At 47.0% G+C, this 19863-nt stretch overlaps 1 protein-coding gene across 1 annotated transcript; it reads left to right on the top strand.

Moving 5' to 3' along the window:
• Positions 1 to 3037: 3037 nt before the first annotated feature.
• On the top strand, positions 3038 to 4000 carry FOXB1 (forkhead box B1). The gene has a single exon (XM_050903538.1). It carries the CDS (start codon positions 3038 to 3040, stop codon positions 3998 to 4000), a length of 963 nt encoding a protein of 320 aa, XP_050759495.1.
• Positions 4001 to 19863: the final 15863 nt, after the last annotated feature.

The raw sequence follows: 19863 nt of genomic DNA, 5'->3' as shown, positions 1-19863 counted from the left end.
AAAAAGAAAAGGTACTGGCAAAAAGAGGAAGAAAAGAATTTGTCAGCCTGTGAATTTTATTTACTCCCGTGCTGTTTCTAAGCTCTCTTTTGGACAAGCATCCCAGGAGCGAACTTGGGCTGAGAGACAAAACCCTAACTGAGGGGTGTTAGAAGTTGGGGGGGGGGGGTTTGGAGGTGTCCATTAAACCCGCGTGTTTGGGGGCCCTCAATACAGAAATAGAAGCCTTCTGCCCGATGTCCTAGGGGACGCTGGGAGGAATCTGTCCTCATTTCTGAGTATTGTCTTTCCTACCTTCTAACAAACGCCCATCGGCTCATCACCTCTTACCCCCCCGAAAAAAGTTTGGAGGCTGCCTTCCTGCCCTGCCCGGCTGGCACGAAGCATCTCAGAGCCGGTTAACTGAGCGAGGCAGCTCCCGGGCACGAACACTCCCGGGCCCCTCTCTGCAAGGGGGGTGACATGCGGCAGGTCTCCCCCCAAAAGGGCTCGTTAGCTCGGCAACGCGGGGCCGAGGTCGGCTTCTCGGATTCCTAGAAACACAATTATTTGCCCATTATTCTCTAAACGACATCCTGCCCCGAGAGAGAGGGATTAGATGGGACCGAGGGCAGCCGGGTTGGAACGAGGGGAACGCAGTTTAACACACACGACGTCGGAGCTAGCTGCAGTGTGAAATGCATTTTCAAGCCGCTGCCAGGTTTCAGGGAGCCCTGCTTGGTGGGGACTGTCTCTCCGAGAAGACTCTAACGCGCCCGCAGAGCCCGTCTCGCAGCAGCCCGCGCTGCACGGACAGCCGGCGCGGCGCTCCCTCCCCCACCCCGGCTATTTTTGCTGAATTAAGAAGGTGACATTATTCTTTTCTTCAAGTACTTCTGTTAATATTGAAAAACGTGCGCTTGCATTTCAAGCGGGCGCGCTCAGCCTCAGCAGCCATTTCAATATTAATGAAATTGTTTAATCTCCTAAATTCATCGTGTTTAAGTTACGTTTTGGTGAGTTATTGACCGACTCCGAAAATATTGTTAATGGAGTGGATGTGTATTCACCACAAAGGCTCTTCCTCCCAGGGCTTGCAGCTCCCGAGACAATCTTTTATTGTGGCTCTAGGGTGACAGGATGCACCGCAGCCTCGGGAATACACATCATACAAACTTCCCTCCTATGCCAGGGCAAGCCTGGGACCTTCCGGGCCTGATCCTCCCCCCAGGACACACGGCTGGCAGTGGGGCTGCTCGTCTGGGCTGCGGTTCCAGGATCGGGCCTTGGTTCCCGGGGAGGAGGCAGCACAGCGGAGCAGAGAGCGCCGCAACTCGGGTGTTACACATCCCGCCTGCTCCTACACACACAAGTACGCACCAAGAAGCACACAGGCACACGAACAGCCTGAGACACATCACGGAAATCCCGCAAAAGGCGTCAGGTTGACGATATTTAGCACAGTAACCGGTGACGCGGACCGGTTACCCCAGGCCAGCTCTGCGGGACCCCCTCGCCCCGAGGCCGGCCGGCTGGAGCGCAAGTCTGCGCCCCCGGCGCTGCCTGCCGCGGCCCCCGGCCCCGGGAGCAGGATAGCAGCGTGGAGGGCAGCTCAGCACCGAGCACGCCGGGGCTGTGCCCCGGCCGGGGACCAGGAGCCCGGCCGCTGCGATGTATTTTAGGGCGACTCCCACGGCTTTGCACCAACAGGTCCGCGGAACTAGAGCAACGGTCCTGCCTGGGCTGGGGGGGAAGGAAACTTCCCGAGGCGGCTACGGAGGAGCCCCGATCTTTTCTCTCCTCGGAAGAACCTTCGCTCGGGGAGAGCGGATTTGGCAAAGAGAAAGTCTCTCGTTACAGGGAAAAAGGCTCGCCTTAAGTTAGCCAACAATACAAATCAGATAACAATGCAGAACAAACAGAATACCACAGCCAAGCAATTTCCATGTCAAACATCCCACTGCTCAGTACCTCCATTTGTAAGTGTGAATTGCAGACTAAGCTTTCTGCAAAGTCCACAGAGAGGTTAGTGCATACCTTCCCCCCCACCCCCAGCCACCGGGTACCATCGCACCGCAATTCCGCTGGCGGAGCCTTTTCACCCCTCGCCTTGTCTTCAAATGGAAATGATTCCCATTGGCCCAAGGTGTCCATGTAAATAGGTGTAAATGAAACCAGATTATGCCTTTCTCTCCAGCCCCCTCCTCCCCGCTCCCCTCCCCCTGCTCCCAAGGCGATTGTCATATGATAGCAAAGAAGTGGCACATTAATGAAGCGCCTCTACAGGGGTCTTTTCTGCTCATGTCACCACATAAAACTATCAGATGGTTAGAGGAAGGACATGGAGGCAACTACTTAGCTCATCGCGGCTGCAGAGAAGCAAACAAGCCACCGCTACAGTCCAGCTGCCGGTGGTGTAAAAGAAGCTGATTCAGCCCGCGGAGGAGAAGGGAGGGGTGTACAAGAGGATTCCCAAAACCAAGCCAGCTCGCTGCCTCCTCAGGACTAAACCGGAGCAGAGTGGCCGGGAAAGGAGCGAGAGACACCCCGGAGGAGCGGGGTGGGAAAGAGCCCGGACTCCCAGCTGCGTCCCGGATGCGGACTGTCAACTTCCAGCAACTTTAAGGTGGGCATATGCAGGGCTGGCATGGAGTGGGGTGGGAGACGAGGGGAGGGCAGGGGATGGGAGGAGGTCCCCTTCTCCTCCTCGCCGAGACCAGAAGGCAGAGCTACCACTAGAGTAACTTTACGGGCGCGGGCTTCTGCGGGGAGGCCAGGCTGAGCGAGGCCGGAGCTGGGAGAAAGGCACATCGCTTTTCCCCCGCCGGCGGCGCAGAGCTCCGGGTTGGTTTCCCCTGCCCCCATCCCGCCCCCCCCGAGGGCTGAGGTCCGCCGTGCCCCTTCCCCGTGTCCTTCTTTCTCCAGCCCGGCCCCACACCCACCCGCTGCCCCGGCCGGGTGTCGGTGCAAATCCTCTCGGACTCACCCCTCTCCCCCCACCCCCGACCCCCTCCTTGTCGCTGCCCTTCTGCAGATCTCCGCGGGTCTCCTAGCGAAGATGCCTCGCCCGGGCAGAAACACTTACAGTGATCAGAAGCCTCCCTACTCCTACATCTCGCTGACCGCCATGGCGATCCAGAGCTCCCCGGAGAAGATGCTGCCCCTGAGCGAGATCTACAAGTTCATCATGGACCGCTTCCCCTACTACCGGGAGAACACGCAGCGCTGGCAGAACTCCCTCCGCCACAACCTCTCCTTCAACGACTGCTTCATCAAGATCCCGCGCCGCCCCGACCAGCCGGGCAAGGGCAGCTTCTGGGCGCTGCACCCCAGCTGTGGGGACATGTTCGAGAACGGCAGCTTCCTGCGCCGCCGCAAGCGCTTCAAGGTGGTCAAGTCGGACCACCTGGCCCCCAGCAAGCCGGCGGACGCGGCGCAGTACCTGCAGCAGCAGGCGAAGCTGCGGCTCAGCGCCCTGGCGGCCACCGGCACCCACCTGCCCCAGATGTCCACGTACAACCTCGGCGTGTCCCAGCCCTCCAGCTTCAAGCACCCCTTCGCCATCGAGAACATCATCGCCAGAGAGTACAAGATGCCCGGGGGCCTCGCCTTTTCCACGATGCAGCCCATGCCGGCCGCCTACCCCCTCCCCAACCAGTTGACTACGGTGGGCAGCTCCATTGGCACGGGCTGGCCCCACATGTACAGCTCCGGCATGATCGACACCGCCACCCCCATCTCCATGGCCAGCAGCGAGTACGGCGCCTACGGCGTGCCCATTAAGCCGCTCTGCCATGGGGGGCAGACTTTGCCGGCCATCCCCGTCCCCATCAAGCCTACCCCCGCCGCGGTGCCGGCCCTGCCCGCCCTGCCCGCGCCCATCCCCACCATCCTCTCGAACTCGCCGCCCTCCCTCAGCCCCACGTCCTCGCAGACGGCCACTAGCCAAAGCAGCCCGGCCACCCCCAGCGAGACTCTCACCAGCCCGGCGCCCGCCCTGCACTCCGTGGCGGTGCACTGACCCGGGCCGCCCGCACGGACTCCGCCGTCCCCTTTCGCCCAAAGTTTCCTCGGAGCTCTCCTCCCTCCCCTTCTCTCCCTCCTTCCGCTTCTTTCCTCCCTCCTCTCTTCTCTTTTCCTCGAAAGCAGAGACAACTCCCCGCGGGAAACTGAGGTTTGCCGTTCGCGTGAGCTGCCTTTCTGCTTCGCCCCTTCAGCCGTGCCCTCCTTCGCGTCTCGGCTTCTTTCCTGGTTCTGAACTTTGTTTTCTGCTCGTCTGAGGCAAAACGAACCGACCCGGCCCGCCCCCCTCCCCGCCCGGTAGGAACTGCCATATGCATCACTAGTTTTCCAAAAGTACTTCAGGCATCTTCGATCTGCCGGGGACCAGGCAAGCCTGGCCCGGCGATGCCTCTTTCCCTTCCTTTGTCTGGGGAAGAGCAGGGGTTTATACAGGACCGATCCTTAAAACCATAAACAGTGTGAAATGGCTGCAGTCTCACTGCAGGAGAGCAGCGACGTTTCCAGCCTCCAAGCAGCAAACGCTTGGATCTTGGAAACGCCGGGAAGTGCTCGTGTCCTTTGTGTGGGTGCGTGTGCGTGTCCGCCTGTGCGCGTCTCGTTGTTACGCAAAGGGCATGATTTCCGCGGGGCAAGGCTGCGGGACCTGCGGGCTCAGTCGCCCCTAAGAAGGAGCGGTGAGCTGGCAGCCAGGGCCCCGCAGGTAAGGGAGGCGGCGGGCGGCCCTGCCGGCTGCGGCTCCCCGCCTGCGGCCGGGGGCGCCGGGGCGGTGCGGGGCGAGCGTGGGGAGCGCCGCGGGAGCAGGACGCCGTGCAACGGCAAGGCACCCGTTCACTCACTCCATACCTGTATTGTTTACAAAGCGCCTGTTTTAATGTAAATACTGAACTTGCATCTGTACTGTAAATCAGATGAGGTCCCCTTTGCAGTACCTGTTGTAACGTGGATGTTTACTGTAGTTTTCAGGTGGAAGAGAAAGAGAAGTTGATTTGTCTGTTAACTTCTGATTAACCTGAAGGTTTAGGGAGCTGAGGGTTTCTTTGTTTTTTAAATTTTGTAGCTATTTATTTAATAGCTTAAAAACAAACAATAATAATAATAATTAAAATAAACCTGTTACCAAGCACACAACCCAGCATAGCTTAAGAAAAGCTGCTGAAGTCACTGGCAAAACGTGGAGAAGTAACACAACAGCAGGTACAAACTGTGGAGGTCATCCTGATTTCTGCTGGAGCTTTGCAGACAAGAGAGAGGGGGCTAGGGAAACTGTAAATGTTTGTGCATAGGAATGATTATAAAATGTGTAAAATGCACTTTTGTTTGATATACTCCTTTCTAGTTTTAGGTAGTTTGCTGGAAACTGAACTGTTGTTCTGTTGTGAACTGCTTAAGTTAAGAAAAAAAAGACCCCCCCCTCCCCACAAACGGCATTAGTGTCTATTGAAACTGTAAAGACATTTCTTTTTAAGTTTTTTCCCCTGTACAAAATAAGCATGGCATTTTAAATATTGGTGTTCCTGTTCCCAGCATGTGTGTTTTAAGACAAAGGTTAAAAAAGTGTCTACGTTAAATTATAAACCTAGTCGTCCAAATAATATTTTCTCATTAAAATATGTAAATGCAGACTTAGTTTCTTATTTGTCTTTTTAAAGAGTTTACACGAGAAAAGTAAAAGCATTAGTTCACGAAAAAGGAATGACGTTACTCCAATATTTAGATAATCTAAACAGCCTTTTCACAGGAGGTTACTATAAATCTAGTTATTAACATACTATAACGTTAGGTAAAATTGTCATTATCGCCGGTTTACCGAAGAGATAACATACATAAGTGTGTTCTGTGGTTTTTATATCTATATATCTATACATATATGCATACACACACATATGCATTTGTGTCCTATACGCTTATACGGAATATAAACACGTATTACATTTATGCCTGTGTGTATGTATACTTATCACCTACATACTCCCAGTCAAATTTTCTCTAAAAAGTATAAAAATTAGTGAGCTTCTACAATACAGAGCAAGCATAAAAATCTTTAAAGAATTAGTTACTTTTTAAGACAGAGAATATTGAATTTTTGTCAGTTGTGTTTTTTCTTACAAGTGGCATCTCAAAATCTTTTTTGAGTACAAGTGAGCTATTGTAGTCTTTTACCTGTCGTTTAAACCTCCTCAAGCATTGCAGTTACTCCAGCCACTGCTATAATTTCTCCATCTCTATTGATCACTTTTTCCAAAAACGGTAGGTTGCAAACTGTAACACTTAAAATTGTAGCCGTTTTTCTGTAAGCCAATATACAGTCCCTTTTAAAAAATAAGGGCAAAGTAGTTACAATGAGAACTGGATTCCGGGCACCTTCCAGTGGGGTTCTCCAACTCTTTTAGGGATTTTACAAGGATTCTGCCATTTTTGAAAATTATAGAAGCAATCTAGCGAAATTAGTAAATAAGTGTCTCAGAGATGAGGCAGTCTGCGCCAAGAGCGCAGTTACGAGACAACCGAATACTTATTAGCAAGAAAACGACATTGTATTCTAATGAACGGACAGGATTCACTAATTCTACGGCAATGATGTTACAGAGGTTTTGTCTCTGCCTGATCTCTTTCTGAATTTCTGGACCATAAACTGCGCAAGTGACATCCCCGTTTCCTTACTACATACCGCAAGGTCCTTGCAAAAGTTTTAAGATTAATGTAGAGGGTAATTAATCCAGTTGCGACCATTTTTTTTAAAGAGAACGGATCCCACACACAGAAAAAAGGTGGAAAATACATGAATCATTGGGCTGATTAAAATGCATGAAGCTGCTAAAGCTTGTCAGATGGGGGACAACTGAACTCATTCATCAAGTCCAACCCACGATTATATCAACACGATCAGCTAAAGAAAGCATTCAAAACTTATCACCAGATCAATGGACACATAACTCGACAAACTTTTCCTAAACAAGCGATGACCTACACTTTTAGACGACGAGGACTCTTTTTCTCCTTCCTTTCTTTTTTTCTTTTAAGACCTAGCAGTCAGAACAAATCCTCAAAGATGAAATCCGAGCTCAGCTAAGAAGATGAAGCTGCACTTTCAGGGTCTTTTTTAAACTATATAGTAATCAGCGGAGATAATGATCTGAAAAGATTATGCCCCAAAGCAAAATATTTTCAAAAGGTGCAATAGCTTCCTCGCTACGTGATCCCATAGTAAGACTCGCAACCGAACTTTTAAAGTGCCATTTTCCTCTTTATCTCTGCGATTGCCCGAGACTGCCCAAGCCCGAGGACCCCTCTCGCCACCCGCGCCCTCACCCGCGCTCCGGCCGCCAGCGCGCAGCCCGCGGGGCCGGCGCCGCGCTCAAACGCGCATCTCTGCCCGCGCCCCGCTCCCCTAAATGTTGCGATGCTTATTTCAAACAAATACGCAGCTCAGCGCGTCGCTTGAATTTACTGCTTTGACTTGTTAAATCTCCCTAATGGCTCAAGTCCAATGTCAATAAACACAGATCTGAAATAGAACAGCAAGAGACAACAGCGCGGAGGGAACGGGCGAAGGGGGGGCGAGTGAATCAGCCACGGCCGAGCTCTCCGTCGTGTTTAGACATTTCGTGTGGGTCGGGGGGGGATTTCTTGATTTTATTTGCCAGCGAGACATTATAAGCTAGGCGTACTTGATGCAAAGAGACCGTTCATTCTAGGCAAAAGCTCTTTGCTTCCGGAGGATGAGTTTGAGTCCGGCTGTGCAAGGTAAGCCCGCGAACCCAGTCGTGCTTGGCGACTCGGGTTTTTGCTTCATGTCAGTGCATGGTATGTGAATCCTTTCTCGTCGGGATATTTCTTTGTCTTTTTTTTTTTTTTTTTTTTGTTTTGTTTTCTTTCCCCTCGACGTGTGACAAGACACCACCCCACAAGACTGAATCCTCTATTGAAGAAAGCCAGCTCTTTCTCACCCAGAATATTTATTTTCTCTCGGACCGCGCCTTGCGGGGAAGGGCGGTCTGTGCCAGGTAGGGAGAAAAGAACTCGCCGGCGACCCCTGAGAGGGAGTTTTATGAGCCAGCCTTTCTTCAAAAGTGGTCCTTGGGAAAGGGAGAAAAAACTTAGCAGCTTCATCAACTTCAGTGCCGAATTATCTCGGAATCTTAATATAAATGTCACTTTGTGGGTTGTTTTTTTTTGTTTTGTTTTTAGTAACAAAAAGAAACCGAGGCTGTGAAGCCTTGGAGGGGCTGTATTTGTTTCTTTTAAACTAACAACAAATTATCTAATTAATATGTTTCAATTACAGCATGAAAAAGAGAGGCTTTGGACCGCCTGCAGTGGGTGTACAATAGCCCCAGAGTCCACTATAAGAATTTACAATAACTTCACATCTGTTTCTTTATTTCCCACTTTTCGAGTCTAAAACTCCTCTCGAAATCACTTCAAACCGTGGCCCAAGTTATGAAATATGGTCTCTCTGCCAGGAAAAAAAAAGGTGGAAAGAAAAAAAGGACAAAACTTTGCAGATCGAGGCTTCATTTGCAAGCTAGAAAGTGAAAGCCCCATTGAAGAGCATTAAACAAATATATTAGAATTCTGTCACTTTATGCAATTGAGTAGATCAAATAAAGGGTCCCAGGCCACTTCATTCACTCTCATTCACTTGAATAGAAAATGCAAAGAATAGCAAACCTAGACTGGGCCACCGATGTAGATTTAGCCCTTTTTTTCTAAGAGACAAAAAGGCTGAATTTTCACAAACACATTGCTGACTCGGGGACTAGGAAACCAGCACTGAAACCCCTTTGGAATTTAAATTCATTTTCTCTTCCTCTCTCTTTCTGGGTCCCTTTGCGCTACAGGGCGAGTTGCACTGGCACCCTTGCTTGGAAAAAATACAATACAATACAACAAAAAAATAAAAGCTCCAGATTTATCAAGCCAAGCCACAGTACAGTTTGGAAGGTAACGTTTTTATTTACAAAGAGAAAATGAGGAATCATCTGCCCTTTGCCCAAGCTGCCCTGAGAATCGCAGCCCCTTCACGGGACGCCTGGGCAAAGTGCTCCTGCACGGCTGCACTCCGCGGCCTGCCGTCCCGCCCCGCTAAGGGCACTGCGCACATGCGGAGGGCTGCCCTGCTGCGCGGGGCCGGGGCCGCGCCCGCGGGCGGAGGGAGAGCGGGGGAGACCCTCCGCTTTATTCCGCTCCCCTCGATGCCGGGGCCCGCGCCGGTCCCGCCCGCCGCCGGCCTCGCCCCGGCGACGCCCGTAGGCAAGGCCGGGCCCCGCGCTGCGCATCGCATCGCATCGCATCGCATCGCATCGCATCGCATCGCATCGCATCGCATCGCATCGCATCGCAGGGCGGCCGCGCCCCGCTGCCGGGCTAAGCCTCAGGCACGGCGGGCGCGGGGTCCCGCGGCCCCGCGCTGCTCCTGGGCAAGGCGCGGGGCTCCTCCGGGCTCTTAGGAGAGATCTCCGAAACAGCGACCCGGCTCTGCCGTCTGCCCCGGGGCGCTCAGACACTCCGAGGCCCGGAGACAGTCAGCGTTCATCTGTGCCGGTGCCTAACTGGGGAGCAAGCAACGAAGACAGCAGAGAAACGGCTGCTGTTTTCAGAGGAGGTCAGCCCGGAGGAGTGCTGACTGCTGCATACGGACTAGGTGACCCTGCCCTTCCTTTGGCAGCATTTTTATGTGAAGGTACCTTTTCTGCCATCCTTCCTCTGCTGGGGGCCTTAGTACTGAGGCAGCCGGAGCAGGGCAGAGCACCCCAGCACCCAGGGAGGGCCTCGCCTCCTGCTCCCTCACATGTCCCTAACATGGCCACTGCCGGGAAGCACCAAAGCGTTTGAAAGGTTAACTCGTACCTCAACTGTAGGCACAACTAAATAAAGGCTCTTAATTTTGTGCTATTTAGAAGCGCCTCGGTATTTGTTAAGTAGTAACTAGAGTATTTTGCATTAATTAGAGCAGCTCCTGAGAGAGACATTACAGCCAAGACTAATCTTACACCACAGGAAAACACTCAGCATTCCACTCCCCCAGCTACCACAGCCACAGCCAGCACAGACCACCTGCACGTACTGGGCTTGTTTGTAAACATTAACCGGGAGGCATTTTTCCCAATGATGAAATCAAGGCACTTTGGGGGGCTTCAGCTTCCATCCTCCTTGCTTGCTTTAATGGCTACTAGATAGACAATAGATAAGTAAGAAGGGATTGAGCTCCAAACTTGACCCGGTTCTACTCCTAGGTGTGCCCAGCTGCCCTGGTCTCGGCGGCATGAGGTGCCTTCTCAGCCTTTAAAAACCACTAGTACGTCTAGTGCCTGCTGGAGGATCTGGGAACTCTTGCTCCCGAGGCTGCTCCACTGAGCAGGCCCACACAGTGGTTCCATGTTTTAACAGTCTGAGCTACTAATTACGGGGCACTTTTACTGCTACTGTCAGCAGTGCCGCTACACTACCAATTAAACATGAAACAAGTATAAACTCAAATGAAATAAGCAAACAGACACCAAAGCCTCTGTTTTGGAACACCTGAACATAATACCACACCATGTCATCCAGCTCTGATAAAAAATAGCTGCTTTAAAGGTTAGGTCAATGTTAGACCAGACAGGAAACTCCACCACAGGGTATCAAGGTGGACGAAGCACCCATTTTGGAGCAGGGAAGACAATGCTCCATTGCCAGCCACAGATGGCAACCATCTCTTCAAACAATTGCAAGCCCACCTCTTCCACACCACAGATGTGCAATTTTCTACCAACTACAGCAATATCACCATCTGATTCTCTCCCACCTCTTCCTGTATTTCTCTCCTGTGTAGTCTTTGGGGCTCTGGCTGGCAAATTTCACTTGTAACTCCTCAGCTTAATGAGGGGAGTTCCTGGCAGCAGAGTACTGAGAAGCTGAAAGGTGCCGTCAGCATCCCCGGGGCCTTTAAACAATGTTATTGCCTCCTCCCCTGGAGACATCCCTCCCCTTGAGCTAGTGGGGGGTGGATAGTTCCCCGGCCTTTCACACTGGAGTGCTGGACCCGTGGAAACATGGCTTGCATCATCTCTCCCTGTGCTCTCGCCTCTCCTTAGCTTTTCACAGGGTCGGGCTACTTAGACCAGTGATAAGACTGCTCACACACAGAGCAGAAGGATGGGATTAGGCCTGCACGGACCTGCTGAAGGAGACCACAAACACACAAATAGTTTGTGTTTCCTCTCAATTTGTGCTTGATGTACTTGATTCCTTGCTGAAGATAATTTCGTAATTAACCCTCGTAGTTTCCAGGTTAAGGAAGTTCTCTGGAGAATAGGGAAGAGGATCAAGAGAGGGTTGAACCCTGTTACATGTAATTGGGCTCTGAATTGCTGTTTTGTTGGTGGCTACGAGAACTCTAACACAGTTAGAGTGGAATTCTAACAGATACGAAAGCAGACATTTATGATTTCTATACATGCAGAAAGTTGTTAACAGTCATGTTCATTTCTTTACTGAGCTACAGCTTCCTCATGTTTGCTAGACTCAGAAGCGTCAGGTATATCCGGAGGCTCTGAAAAGCAGACATACTCCTGAATGTACATGGGGACAAGCTGGACCACATCGAGCTGCTTCCCCTGATAGCCAAAGGATGTATTTTTTAAGTAAGCAATTTTCAATTATTCATGATTTGCACGACTGGCACCAGTATTTTCTCCTGGAAAATGACAGGTACTGCGTATGTCACAGGAAGACACACAACTCCTATAACTGACAATTCTACAGGGAGGGAAGCGCTCGTCCCTTCTTCCTTGCCTTATCGCTGCTGAGTTTTCTCATTTATCAGTCATACAGTCCTCTAGTTACAGCGTGGCTCGCCTGAGTCATGCTTGCAAATGCCTTATACAGTAGGTGCGGGTTTCAGGGTAGAATTTTAATTGCATTAAAATCCACAGAAACTTCCTAGTGAATTAAATAGAGCAAGGGTTTCACCATCAAGGTTTTTCAGAACATTCAGATGGTTTTCTAAGTAGGTAAGTAATTTACCTTTCTCCCAGCTTGGGGTCACAATCAGTCAGTGGATATGGTAGGTCATATACAGTATGTACACAGGTGCCTTAATGCTGCATGGTCACAGGCAACTCTGAAAGCTTTGGAAAATGTCTACATTCTTTTTCATTTTTTCCTCAACTGTTAGTCTAGTGCTTTCAGACCATAAGCCAGAAACCTTTTTTTCCCCCCAACCACAAAAGAACTGGGCAAGGAAGGACCGAACCCAGAATATTTGGTCCTACGTACCTCTCTGCCTTCAACAACATTTTGTTGGGGTTTTTTGTTTTTTTTTTTTTTTTTTTGAGTGCTTGGAGGAAGAAAGGACAGCTCAGAATCCATTTTTAGGACTGCTAGGGTACTTTTTTTCCAAGCTGTGGACTAATCTATCTGAACATTAACAAAATCACAGTCCTAAATACTTTTGAGATAAAACTAGAAAGTTTTGAGAAATTCTCTTTTTTCTGTGCTTTGACTCCACTTTCTCAATGGTGAGGAATTTTTCAATTCCTTTTGCATCAAAACCACGTTATCCAGTTTTCATCTCATCAGTAAGACCTCAGACATACTCCCTCCCTCCTTCTCAAACAACAAATCAAATATTGGAGATTCTCCAGTATTCAGTTCTCCAGAATTGTTAAGTAAAGCATTAGGCGCTGTGAGACTTTTGATAAAACCATCAGAGTTACTAATACTGGATTTTCTTCTGAAAGCAGCACGAAAAGAGTTGGTAGATGAATTCCCGTGATGGAATTTCACTAATGACATCAGACCTGACAGTATTAGGTCATGTCTGCATCATAACAACGTTAGATTTGATGTAATGGGGTGAAGGATTTGTTAATTTTCTGTAGCATTTCTATATAGGCAAAACCCCAAGAAAGCACAGTTACACTGGTATTAAAGCTGTTGGTGTCTTCACAGGGAACTTACACCGTAAGTCATAGCAATGAAAGCCCATTTTGTTAGTATAATCTGTTTCAGTAGGAAGGGGCTTGCTGGCCCAGCTGCCATGGAGAACACACACAGAGACACTTTTTTCCCAGTTGCTGCCCTAGTGATGGTGTAGGCACTCACCCATGGATGCCAGCAGCCCCAAACAATCCAGAGAGGATTTAGCTAAATCAGAGCCATAGGACTCGTTATGTCCCCACAGGAGAGACAGCAAGTCTGGAGAGGAGCAGCAGAGCACAAGAGGGCTGAAACTCCTGCTCTGCCCCCATACAGCCAGCACTGGTCAGCGCTATCCAGAGAATGGATACCACCAGCTGGAATCAGGCAGGGGTTGACTACTCTGGAAATTACCTCATTCTCTTCCTCACCCATTCAGTGAACTCAGTGAGGGACAACTAACAGTAAACTCCCTTGTCTATACATAGTTACATATTACAAATTCTATTACTGCCTATGTATATAGTTACTTATTATAAACCCCATTACTGTAAGATGGTTTGGGACATGACTTTTGAAACCACTGGCTCATCTTCCAGAGCATTGCTTTTGAGGAATTTGGGGTAGGGTTTTTTTTTCTTTTTTTTTTTTTTTTCCAGTCAGAAGAAATACAAAGATCTGCTGCCTTTTTATCAGCTTGGCATTAGTCTGAAATTTTTCCATGAGCTCAAGATCAGGCTGTTTTGAAGTCATCGCACAGGAATCACCAGGGGCACCTACTACATGTTCAGATGAAGGCTCTCCATTGGAAAATAAACCCAGTTCTGTCTGTAGCGCTCAAATACTATCAAACCAGTCCACTTTCTCTATCTGCAATTGATATGTCCGGGTAGTGTATCAGAGACCATTTTTCTCCTAACTGGTCACAGGCATGAATTATAAAACAAAATACATTTCTAAAGTGAAGTTATGCCTTGTCAGACCACAGAGGCTCTGACTGAGACATCAGATCATATAGCCACCCAGAACGTTAGAAAAGAAGAAAACACACGAGACATCTAGCACTCTCGATCATTCATTTGCCCTCCTTTTGCATTAAGGGCTGTATATATGTAAGTGCTGCTTTTTCTTTCGTTCAAAATATTGAAAGTCCCTTGACATTTTTCTATTTTCCTGAGCATTCTCGTTTGTCAGTTCCTACAACAAAATAAAGCAACCCCAAACCCCAAACTGTTTCTCCATGATCAAGCTCTGGGTGATTTTTTTTTTTCTTTCAAAGTAAAGAGATACTGCTTAAAAGGACAGTTTTGGGGTCAAATGCCACTGCAAAGAAACTCAATGGGATGAATTTGGGTCAGTAACAATGCGTTCCTTAGTTCTCAATGCAAGTCAGGGAGGTTATGGTTCTGTGAATGTGGATGTGGCACAGTTGGGTAGGAGGTCAACAGCACAGAGTTAAGTACCATTTTCAGCATTGTCTTCTCCTTCAGCTTTTGAGGATATAAAGCAGAAGCTGTCAGTATTCATCCACTTTAGCTCTGGAAACACCTATTAGGAAGGCTGGGAACTGATCTCATAGAAAACCAGCAAGCATCATTATATAAGCCTGGATCCTCGGAGTATCCTGACATGAGGTGGAATTCCTTGTATCTCTCAGAAGAGCAATGGTAAAAGCCTTTCTCCCTGGAGTGGGGGATGCAAATCATGCCTATCCACTTCTTCACAGCATCAGCTGAGAGGAAAGCCTGAGCTGCCCCTTGTGCTGCAGACCTTGGAGCAGTGTTTTGGTCATTTGTTTTGTGTTAGCTCTGGTAATTCATGCACCAGAAAAGCCTGTGCTGTAGCAGCACAAGACTTCAGAGAGGCTAATTTATCTCGCAGAAGCTCCAGACCCTGGCCTCTCTCTGGGCCTTAGAAAATGTTCCACTCTTCCAAGCATGCTACACCGTACACTGTCCCTTTCTCTATTCGCAATACTAAACACTAATTGTAAATATGAAAAGAGAAAACTTCTTTCTTACAAATATTTATTCATTCTGCCTAAACCTTCTCTTGACTCTGAAGGAATTATGATTGACTCATATTGTCTGTATGGAGGGGAAACCCCCTAAATTATTGCTTTAACTACAATAAAATGACTGAACAAACACTAATCTCTTCAGCAACCTACTGAAATCTCCTTTGTGTGCTCCTTATTTCAACCCAGCAGAATTGGTCTCATTTTAGTCATGCGGAGCAAGACCATCAAACAGAAGTTCATGTACAAAGTTCCTACGCTGCTAAATTATGTATGCAAGTATCTACTACGTGCACAGAAAGCATGCACATTAGGCTCAAGCAAATGGGCATGAAAAGGTGACCAATTTTGTTTTCTTTTCAAAATAAAATTGCATTTCTCAGTCTCTGTGGACAATTCAAAACTCTAGGCAATAAGGTGCCATCTATTAATCTGTTCCTTGGAAGTTACCAAGCAATGCAAAGCAGCATATATAACTGTGTAAAACAAATGACTCAGAGTATTCTTGGATGTTTCTGTTTCAACTTTTACTTGCTGAAACTGTGTAATTAACACACAATCACTGGAAAATCAACAGACAGAGAAAGATCTGCCAAAATATTGCTACTAAATGTTTTCTCAAATAGTGCAGCATCCAGACCCTGACACAATGAAAACTTTAATCTGTTCTTATAAGCCCTCTCTGTGACCTTGGTGGGAGCAGTAGCAGGATTTCATTCTGTAAGTTCTGTAAGGAGCTATTAGTGCTAGCACTCAGGGAGCTCTCTCTGGACACGGAGGCTTTTCAAGATTGTACATCACTCTTCTTTTTGCTGTTATCCTTTCAGTCCACAATACAACTCCCATTGATCTCAGTGGGGATGGCTAACACAGAACAGTACTGAAAAGCATATTGTAGTGTAAGCACTGGAATAAATTTACCTGATTCCCTAGAGATAATGTCTTTTGTTCCCTAAACTATACCTGCCGGAACAGCCCTCCCTTCCTATTTCCCATATGATAACCTACCAGACGAGACCACATGAAATAGCAAGCTGCCTGCTGACTTGTCAGAGGATGCACCCACTGACTGACTAGCTTGCTGCTGCCACACAAAATGAACAGCGCTTGAGTTCAGACTGCCTTTCCCTCAAGAAGGGACTAGTTTGAGCCTGTTTTTTCTATCCAGCCAAAATTTTAAGAAAATATTTAAGAAAACACTTTAAAAAATTAGGAACTCAGTAGAAAGAGGACTTTCACTCCTCTCAAGTTTGACTGAAGCTGGCCAAAACATTCAACATTGCTTGTGTTGATTGAGAGAAGACAACAGGCACAAAACATGGTCTTGTAATCCTCACTTCCTCAGCAAACCAGGATAAAACATTCCAAATTTAGTTAATACCACCAAAACCCAGTTAGTCACTAGGACTGCCTAGACAATATTCTCTACCTCCAAAATTATCTAAAAACCCAAGCAAGTACATCAGTCTCATCGCTAAACTGAACCTCTAAGTTCTTGCTCTGAATGGTGCAATTTTCAAATGTATTTTGTCTCCTTGTCCTACTCTTTGTCCTAACTGCTTTAAACTCCTTGTTTAATAACAGCAGATTAATAATGCCTCTTACAAAGAGGAATTAGGATGGATTTCATTAATGCTAACAACTTGGCTATGTTCTCACCATATGAATATACCATAAGTAAAACATTTTTTATGCCAAATCTTGGGGGGCTTATGACACACTGAATTATTTTGTTCTAAGTCCATCAACTTTCCATTAGTTACTGATAAATCAAACATGGTAAAATGATGCAGCAAGTAATCTCCTCCCATTTGGAACACGTGTGCTCTTTTTGGGACTGGCCTATTTACAACAGCTATGATGTTCTGCAGGCTTGGAAAGAACTTGGGATTTCTTTCCTTCATGCTCTGAAAGCATTCAGAGATTTTTTTTTTTCAAGGTATGATTTTTTTTTTTTTTAACTTACTGTTTTCCTGCATTTCCCATCACAAGCTTGCATCTATTTTTTCCTTTGATCTGAGTATAGACCGAGCCTTTCAAGATTTATCTGACGAAAGAACAGCTTCTATAGGAATTGCTTTTCTCGTATTGGTGGCAATTTAGTTAATATAAAGCTAACCTTCTGGGTATAAACCCTCTGTCTCCTCCCCCGCCTTGTATTTTCTCTGCGCATTCACTTTTAGGGCAAGCTCTGTAAACTCAATGGCTTGGCAAATGGAGACCCCAGCCTTGTCCTGTTCCTTGGCTACAGCTCTCTTGAAGGCCCGTTACCACTGGACAGAGTCTCTCAGCCCCAGAGCTGCCTTCATCCTACCGAACTCTTAGTACCGAAAAATGTTTATATCTAGGAATAAGGACTCATGTGACTGGTGTCCAAAGCAGATTGGCTGTCCGGGGGATCTGGACTTTGTGGTTACTTTTGTTTACTGATCTGCTGCCTCCCTCAATGACATGAATGACCAATGGTGTGAAGAGGGAGAGCTGCCAAGGGAACAGGCTTTTTAGGAGATGACAAAGAGAACGTGGAGCTAGAGAGGAAAGAAAGCAGGGTTACTACATGTAGTCATCAAAAGTCTGACTACTCCACAGACAATACAGCAGTCTATTACAGCAGCAAGAGGAGGGACTGGGTTATAAGAACTGTGTCAGTATCACACTGTGTTTGTGCTCAATCACTTCTAAATGTGCCTTAAAAAAAGGACTGAAATATGTCACCAGTGGAGACTGCAATACGGTCATCATATTTTATTGCTGCAATAGTCAGCAAGTTATTGGTTATTGCCAAGATTACTTAAGAACAAAGATTCTAAGGCAAAAGCAGAGTGCAATGTCGGATTTGCAAAGATTTTTTCCATAATCACAGTATATTAAAAAAAATAGATGAAAGAAATAAATCCCCTAGAAACAAACATGCACAAATACATGGAACAACTTGTAACTCTTGGAAGACTAATTCTGTCTCTTTCATATTGGCACATCCCCTATCCTATATTTAACCCTCCATAGGCAAAGAATCCTCTCTCCTCCACATGTGGATGGATATTTTATCTTGGCTCTCAATTATTATAGACATATCAGGTTCAGATATCTAATCTCTGGAAAACTCCGCTCTCTCCTTCAATAGTCATTCAACTGATAACATTACTCATTATTTCTTTATAAGACATTAAAATTTGAGTTTGTGGCCTAAACAGGAGTCTGTACACTTGTGAGAAGATATGGAACTATTCCACTCAGAAAAGAGGAATTTCCTGCTTTTAAGGAACAACAAACATTAATTTATAGTTACTGAGACCACTCACATTGTGCAATACCAATTATTGTTCAGTACCTGTAGAGAATTCGCCAAGAAATCGGATGTCAAATGACAGGTTATGCTGTGTGTTGTGCTCACAGAAAATGTGGTCTGTTAAATGTTTCCAGTTAAAGGCCTGCCTCTTTCAATCCCTTCTGTTTTACCAGGAAATCCCAGAATCAGTCCTAAGTGACAGCCAAACTGGTGGCCATCATATATGCATTTCTGTCACGCGACACTAACAACTAATTTCGCCTGGGTGTACAGATTTAGCCATGTAAAATACATTGAACAACAACTTAATTGAAATAGTTTGAAAAGAGGCTTCAAAAGATTAAATCAGGCTGCAGAACTTGATAGATTTTTCACAGAAAAATAGGGGAAAATTCCTTCTACCAGTTAAATGTGAAAAAATAAATAAGAGTGAATCAAAACAAAAATGTTTGGAATTGATTCTAAAGTATCTAAAGACATGAAAGTCATTAATATTTATGACATCAAATATTAGTTATATTTGATGTCTAACAAAGACTTGTCTGTTTCATTGGAAATAGCTTTCTTATTTTGTCATGAATATAGAGGCAGCCTTATTAATAAAACAAAATACCATAAAGGAAAACAAGCAGAGATTGAAGGTTCTGCTAGTGTTTTAAGAGTTTGTATTCTGCTATGTTATGTACTTATTTTTGATGGTTTTCCCCTTAAATTATAAGCTTGGGGAAAGAGAAGAAAATAACTTGAGTGTAAAGTTTAAACTGCTTATAAATAAGACAGACATGTTTGAAGCTGAATTGCCTTGTCTGGGGAAAAAAAGAGCTACTACACAACACTCTTGAGAATCATAAATCAGTCCACATACACAATCCCCGAAGTCACCAACTGGAGCATTGCCCCAGCTGTGGACACAGTCCTGCATATTGTACCACGTGCGATCACAGAGCCTAAACAGGACCGGCAGGTGGGGAGCCCAAGGCCCAGCTGTGTTGGCCAGAATGTAAGTCTGCCCTTAGCTACCATATCTCTGGCCTTTGTGGTTAAGAGACGGAACAGTCCAAACATTAGCGCGCTTGCCTACAACTTAGGAAATCAAGGTTAATATTCCAACTCATTCAGACTCCCAAAGTGCCCTTAAGGTCATGGGGGGGGGGGGGGGGGGAAACAGATGGGATCTCAGGAGATCATAGAATCATAGAATTGTTTAGGTTGGAAAAGACCTTTAAGATCATAGAGTTCAACTGTTAACCTAACACTGCCAAGTCCACCACTAAACCATGTCCCTAAGCACCTCATCTACACATCTTTCATACACTTCCAGGCATGGTGACTCAACCACTTCCCTGGGCAGCCTGTTCCAATGCTTGACAACCCTTTCGGTGAAGAAATTTTTCCTAATATCCAATCTAAACCTCCCCTGGGGCAACTTGAGGCTGTTTCCTCTTGTCCTATCACTTGTTACGGGGGAGAAGAGACCAACACCCACCTCGCCACAACCTCCTTTCAGGTAGTTGTAGAGAGCGATAAGGTCTTCCCAGAGCCTCCTTTTCTCCAGCCTAAACAACCCCAGTTCCCTCAGCCACTCCTCATAAGACTTGTTCTCTAGACCCTTCACCAGCTTCATTGTCCTTCTTCGGACACGCTCCAGCACCTC

Source organism: Gymnogyps californianus, chromosome 11 (assembly GCF_018139145.2).
Source record: "Gymnogyps californianus isolate 813 chromosome 11, ASM1813914v2, whole genome shotgun sequence".
NCBI classification, from domain to species: Eukaryota; Metazoa; Chordata; class Aves; order Accipitriformes; family Cathartidae; genus Gymnogyps; species Gymnogyps californianus.
The sequence above is the reverse complement of the archived record's forward strand: the minus strand, read 5'-3'. Positions and strand labels throughout refer to the sequence as shown.